The sequence below is a fragment of the Etheostoma cragini genome, chromosome 23, assembly GCF_013103735.1.
Source record: "Etheostoma cragini isolate CJK2018 chromosome 23, CSU_Ecrag_1.0, whole genome shotgun sequence".
NCBI classification, from domain to species: domain Eukaryota; kingdom Metazoa; phylum Chordata; class Actinopteri; order Perciformes; family Percidae; genus Etheostoma; species Etheostoma cragini.
This window is the reverse complement of record NC_048429.1, coordinates 8,193,575-8,218,805: the sequence shown is the minus strand read 5'-3', so window position 1 is coordinate 8,218,805 and position 25,231 is coordinate 8,193,575. Positions and strand designations below refer to the sequence as shown.

Below are 25,231 nucleotides of genomic sequence, written 5' to 3'. Positions count from 1 at the left end.
CAATGGTATCTCAGTTTATTCCATTTTACAGAATTGAGAGGCCTTTATCCCCGAGGGGTTTGAATTAGGAATGTTCTTTGCTACCCAGAAACAAGGTTACCACTTAAAGGTAGCATCTCTGAAAATGCTTGCATAGGCCCAGTGGGAGCAGAATTTAGATGAGGCCGGAGAGTGAGCATAATATCCTCAATTTCATTGTTTTCCCATTTCTGCATTATTTCCATGAAACACATGCATCTCGAGGCCCTGCTCAGAGAACGTAGCAAATGTAATTCTGTATGTGTTCCCCAGGCGTTGCATAGGTGTTAGTGACTTGACTGACTTTAGCCTGCATGCCTAAGGCCTTGATGGGATCTGTGCCACCCATGTACCTCATAATCTCTCTGGAACAACACTGCCCCCCAGCACCTCGGCACAAAGTTTCTACCTGGCCACTGTTTGTTTGTTTGTTTGTTTGTTTGTTCGTGTGTGTGTGTGTGTGGGAGCGTGCACGCCCAAGTTTATGTCTAATTCTTTCTGCCTTGTTTTATGATTGACTTCATCTCTCTCACTTTCATTTCTCTCTTCTATAAGAGCATTGGATCAGTCTTGGACTCTTCACTTCCTGCCGTCCCCAAACATTTGTATTCAATTGTATACTTTTCTTACATTTTATAAATATTTTTTCCAATATTGTTTTGCGAAAGCACTGTGACAGGATAAATTACTGGAGTCTGAATTACAAAACAACAGTTATACAAACACACTCAAATGACAGTATAATGAGCACAGTGGATTGCTTATCAAAAAAACAACTTACGAGTGTATTAGAGTGAGTCAGTGGGAAATGTCACCACCCATGTTGTATGTTTTTGTCACAATTCACTACTCTGAAGCTAGACGAGCCTGGTTGTCCTGGCTGAAATGGAGCAGTTCTTTCCTGGCTTTGTGGCTGGTCCCCATAGGTCATCGTGTTTCCAAAGGTTGCAGGTGCGAGGAGGTTTTCTTTTTGACCTTCCACAGGCCCTTTGCCTGGCCAAAGTCTTTGTCTTAGGTAGAGGGCTGGAGGCTGAGAAGATGTGGTTCATAGTGGACTGTGTTTCAAAGAGGATATTAATAAAACCAAACACACTTGCATGTGTTTTGCAAAGATTTAGACAAAAAACTAAACCAACTATGCTATTTTGAAGGATTTTAATATTATTTAGTTATGTAGATGTAATTGATTAATAAGTACAAAATCTAGGCTCCTCTGTTGCAAGTTAATATTTTCAATATTTTTCTCATTGCTTAATTATTAATAGACCATTGAGTCTACTACTTTACCAAAAAGCAATGTTCTTCCTTCCCACTTACTAAGGCTTACCCAAGCGCAAGTACTCCAAAGGGAGCAGGTACAAGGTTTTATACGGTGTTTAACTCTAAAGTTTTGTGTCTATTTTATGAACACAAATATTATATTGTTGTAGAGGTGAATGTGAAGTAACAAGGTCAGGTGAAAGAAGCGGCATTAGAGTGGAGAATAGCAAGGAGGCTCACCAGGTAATTATAATAAGATTAGGGGGAGATTTGAGAGATATTGTACTTCCATGCAAACAACCAGACCAATCTAGCCCTCTCCCACTCACTCTCCCACACGCAAACTTATCATATAATTTACTTTGGCATATAGAAAGACAGATCTTGCTGGTTTTATTTACAGAAGTGTAGCAACACTGAAGCCGGCCAGACAGTCACAAATACAGACGTTCTGAGAATTGTGAAGAAATATTTCAATTCCTACTCTGTGTCCTGTTCACAACAAGGCTGTATTATAGCACGTTTGATGTTTTGCTTGTTTACCTTCCCCCTTGACTCACACTGCGCGTTTCTGAGAACCATTTCCTTTGGAGAATTTGAAAGAAATTATAATTTCTTTTATGGCAAATACACAAAATCATCACAACAATGGCGATGCGCATTGAGGTAGGGCCAAGCAGAAGCAAAAAGAGTAGTTTGTCATTGCCCGGCTCTCCTGCAGCACATTGCTAAAGTGTACTGTGCACAAACTGCCAACATTTGCATTTAGAAATGGCTACATATCTGCAACCTCACCACCCATTAGTCAATTAAAGGGTTAATGACACGTCTAAGAAGAAGGTGTACTCTTTGTTGGTACATACTGCTTCTAGACAACCAACCTTTAATCTAGCCCACTTAAATATGCATGAGCTCTAAAGCCCCGGTTGGGCTTTAATGGCCCTTAGTTTCCCCCCCCATCTAAACCTGCAGCCCCCCCGTTTGACAAACGAGATAGTGGACCTTGAGTAACCAAGATAACACTTTGCTCAAGGTTCTCTTAAAAGAACATTGAGGGGAGGTACTTGTCAAAAATGGCTGCTGTGAGCAAGCCTCTCCTGACCTCATATTCACAATGATGGTCGAGAGTCAGCTCCTGTGATGCCAGTATGTAAATATCACACCCACTCCTGGTACACAAATTGACAAGCAATATAATGAGAAACATTGTCTTAACTCATATTACCTGACCGGTGTAATTGGTATTACCTGTATATTTGCATTGGCAGTCCAGCTAGATGCCCTCATGTGATATTCATCAGCCAATGTATTTACAGTATTGTTACTGGTAAACTTGGTATGAGTACTTCATGTGTCAATTGACAACAATATTTCCTTTTTTCTATTCGTCTTTTCAGAGATATGCTTACCCGTGCAAACTTCAGCTATACCAGCATCATCAAATGATGCTTTATAATTGACTAAAGGTTTAAAAAACACGCGGCCTAATACAGCTTACATGTACTTAAAATTATATTTGCATATCTGCCATACATCTACACAACACAAAATATACACTATATTTGTCATAAGTCATAATATGGAAACTGCCGATATAGTGGTTGGGCACTCTGCATCAGTGATTCATGTTTTCAAAGTAAAGTTTGTCACATCTGTTGTAGGCATTGTGTTCAGTATGTAACCTTGGCTTGATTGTCAAACATCAAAATGTTTTTAAAGTGAGATCAAAGCCGTCAGACTCAGACTGAAAGCAAGACGTTATTGTTTTAATTTTGTGGGAACAGTTATGTGCTTTGATTGATTACCTACGGTCTATAATAATATACATTTTTAAAAGCATGTTTCCTGAATTCTTCCACCTGTCCTTTGTACTCATTCAGCCCTTGTTCTATTTCTCATGTTGTTGTCTAAAGGCACCTCTTTGATCATTTCTAGATCAATTATAAACATATGGATATCTTGGAAATGGCAGATGCATGTCCACTTAGTTATTGTAAACAGGTCAATAATATCCATGATGGGAAGCTAAACAGTAGAGGTCATTTGGATGTGCTCTAAACATGTCAATAGTGTTTATTTAGGAGACTGAACTGGGCAGTGTACACCCAACTATTCCTCCGCAGATCTATTTCAATAGATGGGATCAATGTGCAAGTAAGCTTATGTAATTTGAGAATAAAATGAGTGGTTTGCCCTTGCTTTTTCAATTTTCGCACTGACCTCACACAGATCCCCACTAGAATTATAATGGAAAAAGTGGGATAGTAACCATGCTACAATGTAAGGGACAAGTCTCATTGCACTTGGGAAACAAGGTCATCCACTAACCTTCTGTCTCCAGCCGCAAAGCAAACACTCAAATGGGAAAGACCACCATTACCGGCGCCCCACAGGGAGTATCAAGTCAATTCCCAGCGGGAACACAAACACGCAAACACGCACAGCTTTCCCTCTCTGATATACACACAGTCACAGGCATGCCCACACTCCTCTCAGTCCTTCTGAACTCACCTCAATTACCAGGAGACATCTTTTTTTGAGTTGCCGTGCCTAATTAGCATGGTTCACCACGATGGTTCATTTATCAAAGGGGCCTAGGACAATGCTTCATGTCACACCATTAGGATTGCAATCTCTCTCATCATCTCTCCAGCTCATTTCATGAAGCCATTTGACAGTTCTGAGCGAGGGAATGAGGGAGGGAGGGAGGGAGGGAGGGAGGGAGGGAGGGAGGGAGGGAGGAAGGGGGGAGCAGCATTATAGAGCAGTGGACAGAAGGTTACAGCATGTTAAACAGAATGCTAGAGTGAGGATACATGTGGAGACTGAGTGAAACTGACAAATCATGTTAGTCGGAGACACAAGAAAGCAACAAGACGAAAGAAAAATGAGCAACAGCGTTTTAGAAAGTGGCAGATGGAAGAAGAAAGAGTTGAATAGATTTTTTTTTTAAAGAAAAATAAATGAGAAAGAGAGGAAGGGAAAGAAAAAAAGGCCTCAAGGGTATTCATATTGAGGCCAGTTTGAGTCAGTATGGACATATATTTGTAAAGAAAGTGCTGGCAGCCTAGCTGAGAGTCTCTCCCTATCACACCTTCCCTATGAGAACGCAATTTAATGGGTCTTTGTATACACACACTGCCTATAGAGGCCACTGCAGCCTTCAACATGCATCAAATATATAAAGCATCTTCTTTTCTCAAGACACACTCACACACACATACCTTCAGACACCCTCACGCACATTTTCTCGCAGCCTCTAAGCCATAAATGTCAACATAGAAAGGAATGCTGGCACATCTCTCCGTCGCAGTCTGTCTCTGTTTGGCTTCCTCCTTTTAGTAAAAGGGAATTGTTTATCTGAATTGCTGAAGGATATTGTGAATCATTTTTCAAAATGTTATCATTTGTTATTTTTCACATGGTGTGCAAATTGATGCATTGGTAAGAGAGGGGATAGGGACTGAGGGAGACAACCATCGGACAATCAATCACCACAAAATAGCCCACAATGACAAGTAGAAGGTCTCTGACATTTTTGACTGACTTGATTGATGTGTTTTTGAAGTGTGTGTGGGAGGGGGGGGGGGATGTCAAACTTCCTTTCTGGCATAGAACAGATAGATCACTCATCACTTTGCAGTGCTCAGCTGGGATCAGCCATATACCTTTTAAACATTGTGTGTAGATCTGCGGCGTTAGCCTGGTTTTTCACAATGAAAGAAAGGGTACACTATCAAAATTGTAAATAGTTTGACTGAACATCTTGAGTTCCTTTCTCACAATTCTTCTACAATTAATCAAAACAATTCTTCTGACTATGTAGCAAACCCCAACCATACTTTCAAATTTTAAACACACAATTATTTTAAATGTGTTGTGTGGTTACACCTGTAACCCTTACTCTGAACTATTGACCTAATGTTAGCTCTGTCCAGGCGTGGAAAGATCAGAAGTATTGCTGCTTTGCTGAATTTTATGTATAAGTAAAATCTCAAGCTTGTGGCCCACCAACAGAAAACACCTTAGAGAATTTTATTTGCCACTTACTATGTGCCATGAAGTTCTAAAAATGAAAGGAGTCATGTTCTGTCTTCTCTCCTCAAGCTATTTTCTCCTGGTGCTCTATTTCACACCGTTCTTTCTCTTAGTGTAAAGGGTGGCAAGGCAAGGTGACATTTGAAAAGTGCATTTCCCTCTCCGCTCCGTCAATCTGTTCTTTTTCCTTGCAGACAGCCCCCTTCATTGGCACACACACACACACACACACAGACACACAAACACACATACACACACCTTCTCCCTGCTCAATGATGTCCCTGGTTACCACCTGGTTACCACCAGGGCTGTGTGTGTTTGGTAGACCAGACTGCAACCTTTGGACCCTAAATGACACTGCCGGGCTGCGGTGTGACCCGAGGGCCCATTAATTGTCAAACCCAACACCAGAACTGTCACATATACACTCGTGTGACGAGCTGTTTGACATAACACCATGTGCCTTCCCGATGACAGGTTCTCAACACCTGTGTCAAGATGATCGATTAGCAGATTGAGTCCAAAAAACCTTGTCCTCCTACAGTACTTGCTCCCCTCTCTTTAGTCTGATTCAATTAGGACCGCAATCATTTATATTTCCTCACACACATACAGCAGGTCTGTTTATCTCCCTTGTGACAAAGTTTTGTTGCACATTTGGCAGTTAATTGCTTAGCTCATTGGCTGTGTGTGTGTTTCTGTCTTGGAGCAGCAGGGGATTTGATATTATCTTGTAATGGTGAAATGTTTTACAGTGGGAGTGGTGATCTCTCATCCTGAGGCATAAAATGGCCAGAGTGCTTTGCAAAGCCCTGTGTGATCTGTTCATTCTACTCATTTATTTTTAATATCCTTTGAAGAGAACGCTTGTTTTCTATCACCACCACCATTTGGCCAGCAATGTAAACAGATGGAAACTGACAGTGACTGAGCGTCTCACAACAAGTGTCTCGCTGCACCATATCTCCTCCTTGACAGAATACAGCAAGCCTTCACCCAGTCTGTCCCCCCCCCTGCAGGTAGCCAGTAAAATAAACACCAGACATATGAATTTATGTAGCACAGAAATGAGAGTAAATACCAGTATGAAATTGACAGCTTTTCTACCGCAGTCACAAATAATGAGGCTCTACGATGAGCTTGTTGCAGTTCGTGGTTCAGACAGCTTAGATTTGTATTGCTGCAGCTGCCTTTTATAAAAGGAACTTCGTTTCAATCTTTAGTATTTAATAACTTAAAAAACAAAACAACCTCCCTTAAAAGTCTCTCTCTCTCGCTCGCTCTCTCTCTCTCTCTCTCTCTCTCTCTCTCTCTCCCTCTGTGTTTCTGCTCGTTTTTGCACTTTAACTCGTTGTCACATCCTCATTTTCCCATTCAATCCCAAATTTGAGTGGTGGTGGTGAGTGATTGGCTTGTCATTTACGTGACATTTACTAGCCTCTTTACATCCCGTCGCACACAAACAACCAATTCATTATTCACTTTCTGCTGATGGCTTTTGATCAGCAGAGGGAGATTGTGTTAAAGGACTTATTGAAGGTTGCTGTGTGCAGGTCTGTGATTGCTGTGTAAATCGATTATGGCAACACCTTCCTCCAAGGATGCTGTCAGAGAGCCAAGCAGCTTTAAGCCAAGGGCCATGTTTAAGAGAGGATATTGCTAATTAACGTTTCATACAACATGTACAAACATACAATCTACATACATGTGCAACACATGCTTACATATTGTCATGACTCTATTCTCTTAAACTGACGTGTACAATCCAGTGTGCTTCAGTACACATTAGGATAGAGGGATGTAGAATTATGTAGTCAAGCACTATAATGGAATGTTGAACACCGTTTCTGACTTCAACTTCCACATGTAGTATGATAGGATATTATCTGTGTCACAATAATGGCACAATTTGGTGGATACAAAATGATTCAAATTCTAATATTTACATTGAGTTTAATGACTGTGGGTCACTAATTGTGCCAAAATTAGAGCCCGACCGATTTGTAACAATAGGAATATTCGGTTATTTAAAAAGACAAAATTCCGATATACCGGCCAAATGACATTAAAAAAATATATATATATATCCAGAAACGTGTAACAAAACAAACAGATTTACCTATCATTAGTTTTTTGTAGTTATTTATGAGTCCTCACTAAAATAACATGATAATAGTTTAAACATAAACTTGTTTGTTTTATTGCCACAACAGAACAGAGGATGAGATGTATATATAGTCTGATAAATACAATGTATTAAGATACAAACTTAAAATGTGAAACTTAAAGTCCTTTGAACAAAAAAAAAACAAAAAAATGAGTTTCCGACAGGGATGTTGTAGAGTGCCCTCTGGTGGACAAACTATGCAGCGCTAAAACTCATAACATGGCTGAAGGGTGTTTTGTCCGTTTTTAGTGTATTTTTAAAATAATTAGTTATTGGCCATTATATACCCCCAAGTGCCCATGAAGAAATTACTATAGCTTTGATGATATGTGTGTCCCCTTCCTGTTTAGCAGCATGTTCGCTGAGTTGGCTAAAGCATGGTGGTATCTCTCGATCACTGCTCTTAGTTTATTTTATATTATTTTTTTAGTAAATTAACTTCCTGCACTTTCCATCTGTGGATAGCTGTGAGTCTGGGGCATACAAATGTGTTTTTGGTCAAAAAATAGAGAACATTGATGGATCACTGCAATGTCCTGCTGACAGCCTCAGGACCGCTCTGGCTAGCTGTCCTGTCAGCCGCAGGGTACTTTTGGAAAAGAGACTGATATGAAGAGGACGTTGAAAGGGTGAGGGATGTAACAGGTGCAGGCATTGTAAAGGTAGAAAATGAGAGGCAGCTTTAAAGAGAGAGGCATTTAGAGGGACAACAAGAGCGGCGGGTAGAGGAGGTGAAGTTATGTTTAGTCTTTTGAGGAGGGATGTGGCTGTTTTGTCAGCTTCTACAGGCTGAGGGTTATCTGTCTCCCCCAGCTGTGCCACCCAGCTGTCACACACACTGCTGCTCCACTCTGTCCTGGCATCCTGGCACACGGCTTCCTCTGCCCACCATTCTCTGCTTGTGTGTGTGTGTACTGCACATTTGTCATTACGGTTGAAGACTATTAGCATGGAAATGAGCAGGTTAGGTTATTTATGCAGCATGAACCAACATGAGAGTCTCTTCATGCCCTTTTCCCCATCTCCAAGACAGTCACTCTAGCTAGCTGCCAACCTGCTGCGCTTCCTTCGGTCTTTTAATTAATCAAGTCGATCTGTACACACTGAAAGTTTTCTTTTCAAGTCAGTCTTGGAATCTCTCTGAAGTCATTTCCCACTGGAAGCTATGTGCCTCCTTTAGACACCAAACCAATCTGCAATCCCCACTGGCCCACTCACCACCCCCAACCCCGCTGGGTAAGAGCCTCAATTACCCAGAGCCTATGACCGCAAACAGCCACTTTGCAGCCAACCACCTGTGACTCAGACTGTGGGAAGCTTTGGCTGCATACGGCTGTGTGGGGGGAGGAGACAGCCAAAGCCTTGGGCTGGCCAGCCAACCATTGATTAAGGGAATCAGTATTGATTAAGGGAGCAGGGGACATCTGGAATGGACCAATTTATGTCCCCACATCAATTATTCAAATGGCTGCCGCTGAATTGGATTAGAGGACGATCTTCGTGCCATCCTTTCTGCGCCTCTACAATCTGTGTCCTCTCAGCAAGCTGTCGTCACAAGTCTCCTGATAAGTCATCCCCTTAAAAAGCAAACTTTTAGTTTGCCACATAGACATTTCCTGCGTTTACAACTAGTGTAAGTCACTGTGCTCTGTTCAGATTTATTCTGCTGAATAAAGTGCTTTGGTGCAATGCTAGGCAGTTTCTTCCCAGCATTCCCCGATCACTGGCTAACATCTTTAGCAGGACAACACTGTGTTGTCAGATTTTTTTCTCAGTTTGCCATTCTGTCTGTGGTGACATCTTGAGGGCTTGAACGCAGCACAGAATGGCACAGCCTGCTAAAGTCTGGGCCAGAGGGTCATTCATATTCATAATGTTGATGCTAGAGGAATGGTGAAAACGTGCTTGGCTTTGTTCACGTGTGGTGTGTATTTTTTGGGTGGGGGGCATTTGTGTTCATCTCTGTGTGAGTGTCCCTGGCGGGATTCTGCTTTGTGTATCATGCGGCAGTTGGCCCTTTAGAGACGGGCCAGCACTGAGCCCAGCTGATTGGCTCCTGTCTATTGTAGACATGCTAACATGGAGGGAATGAGGAGTGTGACTGAGTCGGTGACAAAAGCCCACAGGTGGCTGACGTTGATAGAGGGCTGCCCTTTCTCTGTTGCCCCACCGGAGCAGCTCACAGAAACACTGATTCCTTTGACAATGATTGATGAATGATTTTTTTTCTTCAGATGTTATCATTGACAGTGTTTGACTCAACAAAAGAATATTACTGGAACATTATTTTTATTTATAGTATGTTATCCTACAATTTACTATATAGGAGCAGTGATGCATTACATGCTAATGATATTCCCTTTCTGTTTCATGGCAATAAAACATGGAGGTAAAGGAAATGTTGCCATTGATTGTCTGGCTACTAGATTTAAGAACACATCCATGTCAACTGACAAAAACAAAATGAGATAAAGTGCTGGATAAATCTTCAATTGTATAGAGGGTGGTGAAGTTATTTGTGATTGGCAATGGTAATACATCTTATGTAATAATGTAACAAACACCTACACTCCTAACTCAGTTACTCTGTTTCTATTATAAAAACTGAAGGTCTTATTTATTAGTTTACAAATGTGAGACAACTTTACAAATAGAAAGTTTGATTTGTTCCACCTTGTTTTAAATGTAGTTGTTTAGTTCATGACTAAAGAGAAGGGAAGGGCAGTAAAGTGTAAACCTGTCACAGTGTTGAGGCAATTACGGTAAGAAAAACATTTCCTCTTCGTGTTGCTTAGACGTGTTTCTGTGTTTATGCAGCACAGGAATTTTGTGAATCATACCTGTCTGTTGCACAGCTGGAATCCATTATCAACAGTGAGAACGTTTTGGACATGTAAGCGGACAATAAAGTAAGATTAAATTAAATGTACTTCTCAATCAGTTAATCAATTTACTGTGTCGTATAGGCTCACACAGCTCTAGTAATCGTGTTTCTGTGAGAGAACATGGTGCTGGAGCCTGTGGAGCAAATGTGGAGTTCAAAAGGAATAGCATGGTTATTGATTAGGAGTTCAAATAGGAGAGAAGATTTTGTGTGCGTCTGTGAGCAATTTTTAGCAGAATGTAATGTTTATTTATTTTATTTATTTATCTGTTTATTTAAAAGGAACAATGCACATCAATTGACATTGTTTTGTTTAAACTCAACATGTAAATATGCCAGAGTTAGCAAAGAACAAATTTTCATCATATTACATTAATACAAAAAGAATACCAGAAAGATAGAAAACACATTAATGAAGAAGAAGAAGAGAAAAGAGAGGGGACAAAAAAATAAACAAAAATAAGTACAAGACAAAGAAAGGCAGTAGCTAGGATGAGGTAAAACAGATATTGAGGATTGCAGTTTTGATTGTTTTGAATCCATCTCTTTAGTGTGAGTTTAGTTCCCGTGACTTTCGGCCCGTACTGACAAGACTGTTTGGCCAAACTTACTACGTCTGTACTGCAGCGCAGTCTCCCCGGGCGGCTTCCCTACTGTCGCCTGTCACTGCTGTTCTTCTGTTGTATAAATTCACTCACTGGTGGAGGTGCAAGCCCGTATAATATTTTGAAATTGATAATGTAAAAAAAACTGTGAAAATTCAAGTAGTTGTGTAAGTTGTATGTAGTGGTGAAATGGCAGAGGTGATAGCTGAGGTGTTTGGTCTAGTGTTTTTTGAAGTTTGCTTATAAAGGGTTCTCTTGGTTTAAGAGTTGTCATGTTTACTTGGGATCAGCTTATGAGACAGTGTGATATGTGGGAAAAGATCATTGCATGCATAAAAGGTTTGGCTGCCTATGTGGTTAGATATGGCCTTATGTGTTTAAAGTTTAGAATCAGATTGTATCAGATTGTATTAGACACCTTTTTAACATGCGTTTTAAAATTTAAATTAGAGTTTAAATGATACCACGGTATTTAAAATCAAAGACAACCGTCAGCCCACTGTGCACCTGTGGATTTCTTTGAGAAGAACATACAGACTGTTTTGTTAATGTTAGGATGTTGATATTACCTTTTTAGCCAGTCAGAGACATGGACCAGTGCTTCAGTTAGTTTGTAGTCTTGACCCTGTGCCGTTTATCTGATTTATCAGGTGGTGGTGGCGAAGTAGGTTTCCGAGGTTAACTTTGCAACAATCAAGCATCAAAAACACAATTTGAGCAAAAATAGCATTCATTTAAAGCAGTTTTGCCTAATATTAGCTTTTCATTAACAGGACTCAGATCCAAGTATCTGCCCTGAAGAAGAAGTATCACTCACTTGTTTATAATCAATAATTTGACTACGGCACACCTTGACTTAGCTCAGAGGTTGCTTCAGTTTTCAAACTCTTTGTTCTAAAACCTTTTGACAGGCTCAGATGTGTATCTTCATTCTCCATCTGTAGTGTTTAGGGTGTTTCTGGCTATAACATTGAGTCTGTCTGATATCTTTCCCACTCCATCCCTGCTGCCACCAGCAACACAAATGTTTACCAAGGCAGAGCAGACGGAGGAGAATGGACTAATATTGGTAATTGCCTCCATCTGTTTGCATACAGTTTTCAGTATCTCAGTGTCCACTCCTGAAATTAGACCCGTCAAATAGTGTCCAAGCTACCTTTCTATCAGCAATCCATCCATCCTGCCAGTCATGCATTAGATACAGCAGCCAGTTATTCACATGTCAGGAGCCACATGAGAAACCTCACTCCAAAACTCAAAATCACAGGCAATTACCAGATGTTTCAGAAAAAAAAATGTCATGTTTTTTTGGCACCATCTTAGATTATTAAAATGATTTTTGGCATTGTTTTATTGCAAAACCCAAAACATTTTAACTCTACTGACTGCCGTATTGTTACCGAATTATTATCAAAAAGCTTGAAAACACTCACTGTCGTGACTTTTAGGATAGTGTAAACTGAAGAATAAAAAAAGCTAAGGAGAGAGATTATAAGAAAATAATTAAGTTTTGTGCACCTTCTAGTTTGACAACTCTTTGTTTCAGCTAAAATCCCCTTCTTCTCGCAGTCTTCATGATTCAAAGCCAGTGGTTGTTTTAGATACATTACAAACATGAGACAGGCTGGCACCATTAGCCAGGCCAAACCATTACGCAGTGTGAAGTGAAGTGTTTTATACTCCAAGATAACTGAGCTGTATGTGTAATCTTGTTTTTCTGTAACATTAGTCTTACCTGGACCTGTTACAGGCCTTTCTTTTTAAAATAACTTTGCCACAGCAGCTGATAGATTGGTATTAATCTTTTAAATTTCTCTGTTGACAGTAAATCTAATAGTCTCTCGTCTTGACGATACGTCTTTAAAGCTGAGGTGGCCAAGGGATGATTATGGGTTCAAGTCCCCAAAACTGCAGATTCAGCCTTATCGATTATCCAATCCCGTAACCCCTCATGCCCTCTAATACTGATTGCCTGAACAGCACTAAACTCGTCTCTTCTTCTCCTTCCTGTCTATCTATTACTCTATGTCCATGTGACAGACAGACCTTCTAAGTATTTTTTTTGTCACCATGGTCACATCACATCAGTGTGTGTTGATGTGATGGTATGGTGGGGGTTTGGGGTGAAAGGGCTGCGGTGATCATGGAAGTGTGGAAAACCACCCTGGGGTGAAGCAATCATAGCCGGCTCTCTATCATCCTGCCCCCTTCACTACCTCCATCCAACCTCTCTCAACCCATCACCCCTCAGAGTTGCCTCTATCCTCCCTTCCATTATTCCCACTTCACTAGTCAGAAATTAGGGCGATACTTGGCAGCCCTCCCTCCTCTCTTTCTGTCTCTACTTCCACCATTCCTCTTACTATGTCTCACCCATTACCCACAGTTCACTGGTTGGTATATGGAGGGTGACACTGGGCCAATTCAATCTCTTGTCTCCGTCAGCTACTCAGCCTGTTGGAGTGCCGCAGCCTCCGGTTTATTGGCATACCCCTTCCTACATTTCACACCTTCCCTGCCCTCTTTTGGTACACAGAACTTTATATTTCCTTATCTGTCACTCCTCTCTTCCATTTACTTGTCTTTTTAAGCTTACTTTTGACCTTTTAAAGTCATATGTGTTTCAGGGCAGGTGTTTTAACATGGCCTTGTTTTACTGGGGTAGTGAAATGCTTTACTGTGTAGCTGTACTAATTGAAAAAGTTAATGTTGCAAAAAGTCAATATCTGTGTCATTTGTAAGATAACAAAGCCGCCAAAAAAATCTGAAAATGTGTCCATTAAAATGTGTTTGACTGCCTTTGATGTAGCATATTGAATAATGCAAATTGTAGAATAAAATATACTGTACCAGTTATGTGCTTACTGCAGCTAAGCTTTGTAGCTTGATATGTGCTTAGAGGCAAGGATTTTACTTTTGATTTGCTAAATGGCTTCAGGATGGATAGATTGGCTTCAAGAGGAAGACATTTATGGGTTCAACTAATCTTTACCAATGCTACTGTTTCCTAATTATTTCGGTAGCAGATTTTTGCTTTCCGTGCATTTTAATGACCAGCGTTGCATCATGTCAGGAAACACCTTTCATTAAAGAAGAGATGCTTTTGTAACCTGCCTCTTGCCAGTATAAATAGATCCATGGATTTACCCCATGGAGCATATTTGACTGTAACTCAGATTAGGAGTTAAGCAGCATTTTTATCACTTGGAGTCGTAATAGGCTGATTCAGATCCAAACTCAGTGAAAGGCCCAGTGAGCCAGTCTTACTCAATTCATCAGCCAGTTTCTAACTGCCAAATCCAACTAGGAAAATAGAATGGAAAAGTTGTCAAAGTTGGGAAGATGTATGTAAATTTACATCTGTATGATGTACATTCAGCCCTGCTTTCCTCATTAAGAGAAGAAGAGTTGGATGAAACTTTTTATGCAACTTAAGTTTAATTTGATTTGTGGGACCAGCATAGTTTATTCTAATCTTAACTTGCAGGATGTTTGTTTTTGTCCTGCCCAGTATGAGCTGGCTTTGTTATTAGGAAGGGAAGCCGCTCTTTTCATGGGAGAGGTCTTGTCCTGCTATTACAGTACAGTATTTATTGTGCATCCTGATATGAATACAGTTGACAGCACAACGATCATAACAGCTGTTTGTTATGCATCTATTCTTTGTTGACCGGTCTGGTACCAGAAAGTGTGAGACCTGCATGGCCTCAACATCCCTGAACAGCAAGTCTGGCTTACGTAGCACTCAATAAGATGGAAAGGAAAACTAGAGCCCTTTGGCGAGACATAGTCTGTATGTGCCAGCATATTCCAAGTATTCAAAGCTATTATTGTGTTTTATTTGTCAGTGGCTGTTGCTTCAAGTTTTATGTAACAATGCTTACAAATGGTGAAAGGTAGCATAAGGCTTGAACTTTTGTTTGCCATAAAATATGGCCACACCATTTAGTTTAAAGCCCTTGTAATTCCTGGTACACCCTTACAGGTGTTTTCAGGCTGTCTCAACGTCTCCCATGCTGGTGATGTTACACCTGTAAGGACAGAACCACTTACTCTTTTTTTTTAATCAAGTTTCTGATCAGATTTTAATTTTTCAGCATAGCTCCAACCACGGTTTGCCTGTGAAGGGGTTTTGGAGGTTGACAGAATCTTTAATTATCTATCATCAGTGTGCATCTTGCAGGGGGAAGTTTCACAGCAGAGTAAGGGACATGTCAAAGTCTAAATCTGGCTCATAGTACTTTAAGGTCCAGACCATAGTATTTACAGGATATCTTTTTCAATTTAAACTTTGATTGCCAATGGAAGTATAACTCAACTGTAGCTGTTATGAATTAGACTCCAACAAGACTGCGTCTGCCAATTGAAACAAAGAGCAAAAACAATCATGACATGTTTGGTTTCATAATAAAGTTTATTCTATATTACAAATAGTATTTTGTTCTTGACTGCAAAATAGGAATGCATTATATTTACATACACAGGTATACAATTAATTATAACAAAGTTAGAGAAGCTCGCCTTATATCCCCCAGGTTTCATTTTTATCTCAATAAGATACTCTTTATCTTTCAAATATGGTCTAGTAAAAGTCTTTTCTAGCATGTTTCTGTAACACCTGCTATAACACTGAGCTAGGAGGACATTTTTAAGTTCCTACAAAACGTTTAAAGGTGGAAACTTTATCTGTGGTCTTGGCAACACAAGGTGGCTTCTAGCAGACAACATTTGTTACAGGGCAGGGAGAAATGAGAGACAGGATGTTACACTGGGGGGTAGATTCACAATGACAGTCCAGGATGTGTGTGTTATTTAGCAACACACGGCTGTGAGGGGAAACTTTGGGTATCTAGACAGAGTATACATTGGCTACAGAAATGAGAGGGGTTCTTTGAAATTATCTGGTTTCAGTAGTACATTTCTTACATTATTAATGCCAGCTTTGCATGAATTAATCATCAAGGCCTTCAATCAATCCGTATTCACCTAATTTTCCAATAATGGACATGAACTGGTTTGATATGCTTACTACAAAAACATGTCCAGCAAACAGCTTGTGAATGTACCCCACCATGTTGAAACAACGGTTATTCATCATACTGTTTAGCTGCAGATGGTAATAAATGGACAATGACTTGGATATCTCACACACATTGGACACAAGGGCCTAGAAAGAAACTTGCCAACCTCAGTCTTAAACATAAGTCTACTATCAAGCCTAATGTGCTTCTCTTATTAGAAAGTTGTTTATCTGAATGATAAATCACATGTATACATACATAGTTTCTTCCAGGTGTTTAAAAACCGCTTCATGACTCAAAATGTTTTTTTTTTCTGTACTGGGCAAAACTGATGGAGAAAACTAAATGTAAGCAATTATAATGATGGAATAATCAATGCAACTTAGTAGACAACTACCAAAACAAGATGTAATGGCATCAAAGACAGAGCAAGACTCAACATGCATCGTCTGTGTACCAAAACTAAAAGACACAGCGGTCACAATACACCGTAACGGGGGACATAGTAAACACGACAAAACAGTCTAAACAGGGTTCATGTTGTCTTTAAGATCCATCATTTTAAAATGAACAGTTGGCTCGTAAATGACTTTAAAATTCCCAAGTAGTAGTAGAAGTATATAAATATCATTGAGCAAGGCAGTTCCTTTTCATACCATCCAAAGAGGTCAACATGCAAGGGTATATAATATCTGTTTTATTTAGCATCTAACACTTCACAAAAACTATGGGCATGAAGTTCTGCAGTAGGGGTTGAACTGGATAAAGGTTCCACCTTAAACGAAAGTTATAGTTTTTATTACATGAACAATCCATTTTTTCCATCCTGATTCTTCCAAGCAAAAGAAAGATAAAAGAACACATCCACATCATCATTGCAAGGCTTAATTTTCTTATTTTTCACATTTTTTTTTAAATAAGTTTCTTAAATTGTTAACGTTTTACATGCGCTTAAAAAGCCAATAAAGGACCCAAGATGGACCTAGGGCGGTCTTCACACATTCACATCACCACATGGGGCACGTTGTCAAGGCAAAAGAAAGGGCAGAGGTCAAATGGTACGTAGGGCGCCTCCATCATCTCTTTTAATTGCGCTCTCCAACAAGTATCTACTTTTAATGTCTATCATTTTCCTGTTTATCCTGCCATGATGCTCACTCTTGTTCTGTTCCTGATCAGCTTTATCAGTTTCTTTTTTTTTCTTTTTTTGAGGCTTGGAGAAGGCTGCCCCCTGCCGTCATTGAGGACAACTACACTAATACAGACAAGAGCGCCTCAACAGTTACACACTCAAAAGTTAGGGTTTTGCCGTATGCAACTAGCTACCATCTCCAACGCTTGTGCAAAACAGAAAAGAAAACTGCTAAGTCAGGAGCCGGACACGAGGGTAAACGGTGTGCCGAGAGCTGGAGACACCCTGGACGATGGAGGATCGGATCACCTCGCCCACAGAGCCTCCCACCTCAACACACTGAGGTCAGAAAAATCACACAGGTTTCTTAAAGTTCCAGTCACAATAATTTTTGTCCTAGAAGTAGTTGTCTTTTACAGTCCTTTTTTGTCAGTTCCTCAGTGGCACTTTACAAATGCATTTTTTGACCATTTTGAAAATTTCAAGCTCCTTTGGTTTTTGGCTGACCAACTAAGTCCATCTTGTTTGATTTCTCCACACAAAAGTCTTTCAATAAGAACATCCTGGGAAAGAAGTGCTACTCTCACAACAGAACCCCTTTAGGGAGCAGTCAGTCATCTCTGGCTACACTGTATTGAATCATTGTTCTCTTTTTAAATGTTCAAGCAGTTTCTTACCCAGTACATTTCAGTCAGCTTTTCCATTTACCTCCTCCAGGGTTGGTGTAGATATCTGGACAGTCAGGAATCTTGTGCAGCTGCTGATTATGTGTGTATCTGTGCGTCTGTGTGTGCTTTGATAGGCCGTCGCAGTGGCGACACAAGATTGGAAGTGGCAAGAGCCGGACAAAGACTGCTCCTGGTGTGTGGATAAGCAGTCAGAACACTGTCTTCAGAGTTGGTTGTGTGCTTCTTACAGAGGATCCAACTTGGGTCGGGGCCTCCAGAGTTTTGTCTACTAGTTTAATTTTGCAGTAGCTACATAAGCCAGATGGAAGCAGAAATCATGAGCGTTTTTCTTTGTAAATGTATGCTGGGCAGGGAAAAATGTGCGAATGTTGCAAAGGGGTATAGACTGGGGATGCTCTGGTTTGTAAATAGTGTCAGTCACGTTTCAATAAAGGATAAGTTCAGAGAAGCATTAAACCTTCCCTACCCCCATCAGTCTTTTCTTAAATACAACTCCAGCTACATTGAAAGAACAATAGAACATTCTAGGTTTGCCTGGGACTCACCCCAAATTTCGCAGATATGTATGCTTCGCTTGTAGTTACAGTGTAAACTTGGCAAACCATCCTTGCATTAATTTTCTTCAGAGGTGTTCATTTGGCTTGCAGTCATAATTGTTGAAGTTTCCTCTTAATCTCAGACATTTAATATAGAACTACAATAAACTGGACTCTAGAGATGGTTTTATTTTAACTATCCTATTTTTGAAAAAAAGTTGTCAACAAAATGGACACCCAACATAGTGGTTTTTAAAGAATTACCTATCAGTGTAAATTCTTGAAGGCAACATAAAAATGTTTTTCCCCTCTTTTCTTTCAGCAGGGGGACTGAAGTATGCCAATATGGCCAGCTTTCAAGCATCGCCCCTTGAAGCTCTTCCTGTGGCGAAGCTGAGGGATCCCCCGCATTGCACTGTGGGAAATGCCGACCTCAGCTCCAAACCACCCTTTAGATATCTTCAGATAAACTAGTCTATGCAGCAGAGTGGATGAGGAAAACAAAATATTTCTTGGGGACTAGAGAAAGCAGAAAAAAATGTCAAGGAAGAAGTCATCATCTTTGAAAGGCGGAGGGAGGAAATCACATGATGAAAAAGATGGGGACAGGTCTTCACTCAGGCACGGCTCGGTTTCTGATGGGGTCTTTTCCCAGTGCGCCCTGGGAAGTGCGGTCCTCAGCTCTCCAGACTCATGAAGGCCACCACCTGCTCAAGCTTGAAGGCCAGCCTCTGTTTCCGGGCTGCATCGTCCTGCTCCAGTGAACACACAATCTGCCAACAGGACAGTGAGGTAAAAACAGACACACAAACACATTACTAAAAGTACTCAACAAGACAAAACCGCAATCAGTACTTTTAAATCTGGTATATCATAATAGCCAATCCTACAAGATGCTCCAATGTGTTTCTCTATTTTCTTTCTTAAACATTTCTGTTGACAATATTACTCTAGTAAATGCAATATCACTGCTGAGTGTACTGACAAAACTGAAAACTCTAAAAACCGATAAGCTAACTTTTGAACATCATATGCTCTACTAACCCTCTCCTCTTATACTGTATTCTGGCCACCACAATACAAATGAGGAAAGTAAGCTGATGAAGATTGTTATGCAATCTTTAATTAATAAGCTTTATCAGCAGCAGCTGGTGCTTGATGTATTTTTGCCCTGTGTTTTGCCTCTCATGCTGCATACAGGCTAACCATTTGATTGATGGAGCATGTTGGTCGTGACACAGCCTGAGAGGATTATTTGAGACTCTACTCGGGACAGAAAAAACGCATCAACCTCCTCTGCATGGTTAAAAGGGGAACAAATAATCACATATCTATCAAAGAAACCAAATGCAATTGTAACTAGAGTCAATGCATTATTAATGCAGCAAATGACATAGCATTTTTATTATTTGGTTACTCTACCATTATAATGTAAAGCACAACAGCGAAATTCATTAGTATGTGCTATTTTCTATATTGATATAAATGTAGGTTAAACAAGACCAATTTTCAGTGGAATATTCCTTTAACTTCCTACCAACAATCTCTAACCTCAGCGGGTCAAAATTATTATAAATCTTTGCACCGATGTGTTGTACATACCTCCTCAGTGTATTTGCCCACATAGGAGTAAATCTCACTTAGAGAACTCATGGAGTTGAACTCGTTCATGTGCATCCGGGACTGTTCTGCTAAGTAGGCATTCATGTCCTGGTCGCTGATCGCTTGCATCTTACTAATGTCAGAGTAGTACCTATTAAAAGAGACAGGAAGGAATAAAACAAAGCATAAACATTTGGACTGTGTTTTCTTCTGGGAGTGATGTTAAAGGGAACATAATACGTCCAAGGCTGTTATAATGTAGATAGTGCTGATGTTTTCCTCTGAGCTCATTACTCCTTGCAGTGATTTACCGCAGTTCTTTGAAGATATGCAATATAAGATTAAAGATAATGTAAAAATATAAAACATGTAGCACAGAGGCAACAAGTATGTTGCATAGTTAGATGACTGAAATGGAGTCATAGTAGAAAGACAGGCCTTAGATTTCAACCTTGACCACCACGACAGGTAATCAGTCACTGTCAGCAGCAGCTGTGTTACCCCTATCAACTATGTTAATTAAAACTGGTTATTTACATATTAAATTCCTGTAGCCGCAGCCACTTGAGGACAGGCCTGGTCTTTGGCTGGATAATTCTGGGCATGTGTGAAGGAGAGATGGATTTGCCAGGAAGCAAGTCTTCAGAGCAAACTGAGCAAAGGAAAAGGCAGGTGGGTGATGCTCATAGCCTTTGCAAAGAGGTCTTGCACATGTCAACACCTGTTCAGTGCTGCAGGGCAGTTGTAGGAGCTCCCAGCAGGGGATTGTTGGTGTGCTTGTTTTAGGAAAAAATGTTCATGAATATCCCATGCTTTAAAAACGTGTTGTGAGCTTAGTTCCAATATTAGCCCAAGATTTCAACTGTTCTTTATAATCCTAAAAAGGAATTTTGCAACATTTTTTCAAGCACGTCTGCTACAAGCTGGAAGCTGCGTATGTCAGTTGTCTCTTATGTGTCTTACAGGATAAATTTAAGTTGATTTGTGTAGACAGCTGAAATGCATTTCACATGCGTCTAGAACTACGGTTTTAAGATACACACACAATATCCTTCAAGTGTTTCACTGCTTTTAGAGAGTAATAATGTTAAGACCAATGGGATATTAAAAGCTTCAAAAGTAAAACTGTGTTTTCCAAATGTATATTTGTCCAGAGAGGTTGTTTGCTAAAGTTTGCACAAATTCAGTCATTGCATAGGCACATAATTGGATTCTCTGTCGTTTATTTATGGAATCCTGCTATATTTGATCGTTAAACTATCGAGCCAATGGCGAGGTTTCTGAACAAATGGTTGAAGGTCAAACAGCTTTAATCATGGCTGAGGCTCATCTCTTGAAAGAAGCGTGAAACATAACGTTACTGCACTGCGTTTCCAAAGACGATTAGCGTAGCCGTTCTGGGGATCAAATGCATATAATACTGTGTACACACAAAGACAGAAATATGCTTACACATGCTTTTTGTCAGATTTATAAAGATGCACGTACACCTGGTTCTGTTTTACATATTTTAATCCTTGTGGCATTGCAGCTGGGCACATGTGCACAAGCTTCGTTTTCAGGTAGCTATGAATGGATGTAGACTTTCTGTTATGAGATAGTACATTATGACATTTTGTCCATCTGTCTCCTCAGATTCTGGTGAATTGCTACCGCTGTAAAAGTGAGACAATCCTCACCAACTGCATTACGGCATGGTATGGCAAAGCTCTGCAGAGGGAGGGGAAAACTGCCCAACAAATCCTCGGTTCTCCACTTCCTGCTATTGGTGCTGTTCAATGCAAGTGGTCATACTATACAGTAGTATTACATTTGATGATGTTTGTATGAGTTGTTTTTATAGCATACTTCTGTTATGGTATATTATATGATTACTTTTTTAAGAACATACTCTAACAATTTTATAGCGAGTGTAAACCATCGTCACATTGATTTCTCAATCCTCATAATTAACATCATACAGATTATTAGCGTTCATATTATAACAAACTCAAATAATTTAAAGTCCTTATATTATGATCATTTTCAGGTTCATAATTGTATTTAGGGGTTGTACCTCAATAGGTTTGTGATTTAACTTTCAAAAAGCGCCATATTTTTGTTATACTGCAAATTGTTGCAGCTCCTCTTTTCACCCTGTGTGTTGAGCTCTCTGTTTTGGCTATTGAGGGAGGCATCTCTCTTCTGTTCCATCTTTGTTGGGAGCCTCACATGTGCAGTAGCTAGGTTAGCACTGCTAGCTAGTCAGTTGCAGAGTATGAGGGCGTGCCACGCTAGCAGCTAGGCAAGCATTATAACGTGGGTTACAAAGTGACGAAGGGAAATAAAGGCTGGACTACAATAGAGCTGTTTGGAGCAGTGTTTACTCTGGAAGATGGCAAGTCCCTTTGAGGTGGACTTGAGTTTTTTTATTTAGTAAACCTAAAATGTGCACCAAAAAAGATAGGGGGAAAAGCCAAAAAGATAATAACAATGAATCTCCTTTGAAAACAAGCAGTCTATAATAAATGTTATTTCATAGTTGCCTTAGTGCAAATATGCAAGAAAAATCTATAAAATCAATAAAATGTTATCTTTCGAAATGCACTGAGCCATATGCAAATACTCTTGTAAACAAATATTGTTATGACAGCTGTGATGTATTTGTCATTGTCCGGAGACCATCAATTCCCACATCGAATTCAAGGCAAGTGTCAATACCTCACTAGTCGGCTTCACTTCACAGCCCCAAATTAATAACATGAACATACTGTAGCAAGTCAAAATCTCTGTGGGATATCATGGTTCTGCCCAATTGCACTGCCTCCAAACCTACAATATATAACCTAAAACTGCTGAATATGAAAGTTTTTGACTTATGTATTTCAGCATTTCAGTTTTACTATAACAAAGTAAAAACTTAAAGTTTAAATTTGTTCTTTCTCTACAGAGAAGCATCAGCAGAGATTTCCTTCCTGAGACATAGGTTTCCATTAGTTTACTCTCTACTGTAGGTAAGAATGTCCTTTCGTTAAGCTGCAGCATAAAGGAGAGAGAAGAGGATATCTCTTCCTTTGCAGTCTTCTTTCATAGCTGTAGCATTCTGCCTTAAAAAACGTCTTCCTGTCATGACCCCTTCTTTGGCATGGTTGGACAGCAGCACTAGATCAACCCTTAGTCAGTCACTACTATATTGCGGAGGCTTTTCCAACTGAATAACGCAGTTCTACTGTGGGGTGTTAACTTGCAATGAAGGCAGGATTAATGTACACAAGAGTGTAGTGGGATGTTTCTTTTTACAGCTTACACAGATATACATGTTTGGTCTTTCTCTGATTAGAATTTGTGCATTATCAGGGTGCCTGGGTAGCTCAATTGATATAGCACATGCCAATATATAGAGGTTCAACTCTGACCTGTGTCCTTTTGCTGCATGTGATTTCCCCTCTCTCTCCCCTTTCATTGTCTTCCGCTGTCCTTTAAAATTAAAAGGCCTTTATAGCCCCAATACAGGCTTAAACATCTGCTTGGGCAGCCCCCTACAGTAGCTGTATTCTCTGTCCACACTGATGGTTTTTCTCATTTGCATACCTTCTTACATTACTCAAACATGTCCATGTATGAATCAAGCCCTCACAATTTCCTCACATTTATTTGTGTTTTTGGTAGACCAACTACACTAACACACACACAGGACTAATGGGTACAGTCCTGCGCCTGAAGCTCCCCATTTGGTTCCACCCATTCAAGCAGCACACATATATTCTTGTCCCAATGCTTGCCTTGTGACACAGCTACCAACACAAATACTCTGAACTGCTTTACACTACCCCATATTTTATTCAGGACCTTCTTTGCCTCCCCTACTGACAAATAAATTTAATAAAACTAATTTTAAAACATTACTAACTTCTACTGCTTGCTTTTGTCACCCCCCAAAAACACTAACTCCTCTATATTTTAGATCACATGCCCTGGGCGTTCCCATCCATTCTCACTGTGTTGTAATTTGGATTGTATTTCATGGCCCATAGATCACAGAGCTATCGTCACATTGCGTGTGTGTGTGTGTCAGAATGAAACATGGCTAATGCAGGTTTTCTGATTTTTTCACTCTCACACAGTGTTTGTTGTGTACATATATCAACAGCTCAGCTCACCTCTCCACCCAGCTCTTGTAGCTGGGAATGTCCTTGGCATAAAGCAGCTTGTTGGAGGGTGAGTCCTTCCCAAGGCGGTGTTCTGAGGTGGAGCAGGAGTCCATGAAGGTCTGGGCCACCACAGACAGACAGGCATCTGTGATGCTGCTCTTATGTATGTCAAACACAAACTGGGGGTTCTTGATCACATTTACCCAGAAACGCAGAGGTAGGCTGCAGGGAGGAGGAAAAAAGAGAACAAAGTACTTTAGTACTTCTTTTTCATCACTGTTTAATAATAGTATGTAGGTGTGCTCCAGCCCATCCTAGAATCCACTCAAATGGTTGTTCCTTCAGTTCAAAATGCCATGTTTGGGGTTTTTACTTCTAACAGAATGTTATCTGTGAAAAAATTTCAATGGGCTAATGACACTATATTACGTGTCATTTTATGCAAGTTGTCACTAAAATTACTTTTGCATTGATTGTTCAATTACATCTCAGTGACAGAATGCACAAAGAATGTAAGGTAAAACAACAGTCTGGTTGAATTGCTCTGAGATTAAGTCCATTAATGCTATTTTTATATTTGTCAGGCAATAGACATGAACATATTATTCGCCAGAAAGGGGACAAGGATTCATTCACTTTGCAAAGCTAGTACACAGGCCCTGCTGTTGCTGATGTGCTCTATTTGATGTGTGTGCTCAATTCAATAAAGCCTTTATCTTTAAAACCAGGTGGTGGCTGGCTCTGTTTTTTTCCAGTAGTGTCCAGGGGTCCTCACAGTGGCACAGTTCATATTGCTTTGTTTGTGCAAGTGGGTCCTATTTTGTGCCTGTCCAGAATAATAAAAATATACAAGTTTGTTTATTTGCTAGGCTTATTTCTGCCAAAATGAATAGATAGAGGGCCATCTCTGTGTGTTGCAGTAAAAGGGCTCAGGTGGTATTAAGAAAGTGTTATTTGGATCTCTATATCTTTACTGTCCTCTGGTCTATGTGTATTTTAGCTGATGTGGCAAAACCCAAACAGGAAGGATGTTGCAGTCTAACCTGCATATAAATTTCTCAGTGTGGCATAATTTCAAAGGATGAGGGGGGAACAAAATGCAATCTGTTAAATACCACCAGTGCTTCCCTACCATTCCACCAAGCATTT

General features: G+C 40.1%; 1 protein-coding gene and 2 long non-coding RNA genes across 4 annotated transcripts in view; 2 read left to right on the top strand and 1 right to left on the bottom strand.

Annotated features, from left to right (window-relative positions):
* The window catches only part of LOC117938686, a 71,572-nt gene extending 54,150 nt beyond the window's left edge, over positions 1–17,422 (top strand). Inside the window, exon 4 of the long non-coding RNA XR_004655467.1 lies at positions 17,206–17,422. This is a non-coding gene — a long non-coding RNA (uncharacterized LOC117938686). The remainder of the gene's footprint in view (positions 1–17,205) is intronic.
* Positions 15,368–25,231, bottom strand: part of plxna4 (plexin A4) — a 226,569-nt gene continuing 216,705 nt past the window's right edge. For both annotated transcript variants that reach the window (XM_034863434.1, XM_034863433.1), the window contains exons 30-32: positions 24,092–24,304; positions 19,953–20,103; positions 15,368–19,123 (exon numbers count right to left, since the gene is read on the bottom strand). In XM_034863434.1, coding sequence (XP_034719325.1) covers positions 19,028–19,123; positions 19,953–20,103; positions 24,092–24,304 — 460 coding nt within the window. In that variant the 3' untranslated portion in view covers positions 15,368–19,027. The remainder of the gene's footprint in view (positions 19,124–19,952; positions 20,104–24,091; positions 24,305–25,231) is intronic.
* LOC117938687 lies at positions 19,071–21,650 on the top strand. Its single transcript, XR_004655468.1, has 3 exons — positions 19,071–19,142; positions 20,507–20,624; positions 21,588–21,650. It is a non-coding gene; the product is annotated as an uncharacterized LOC117938687 (long non-coding RNA).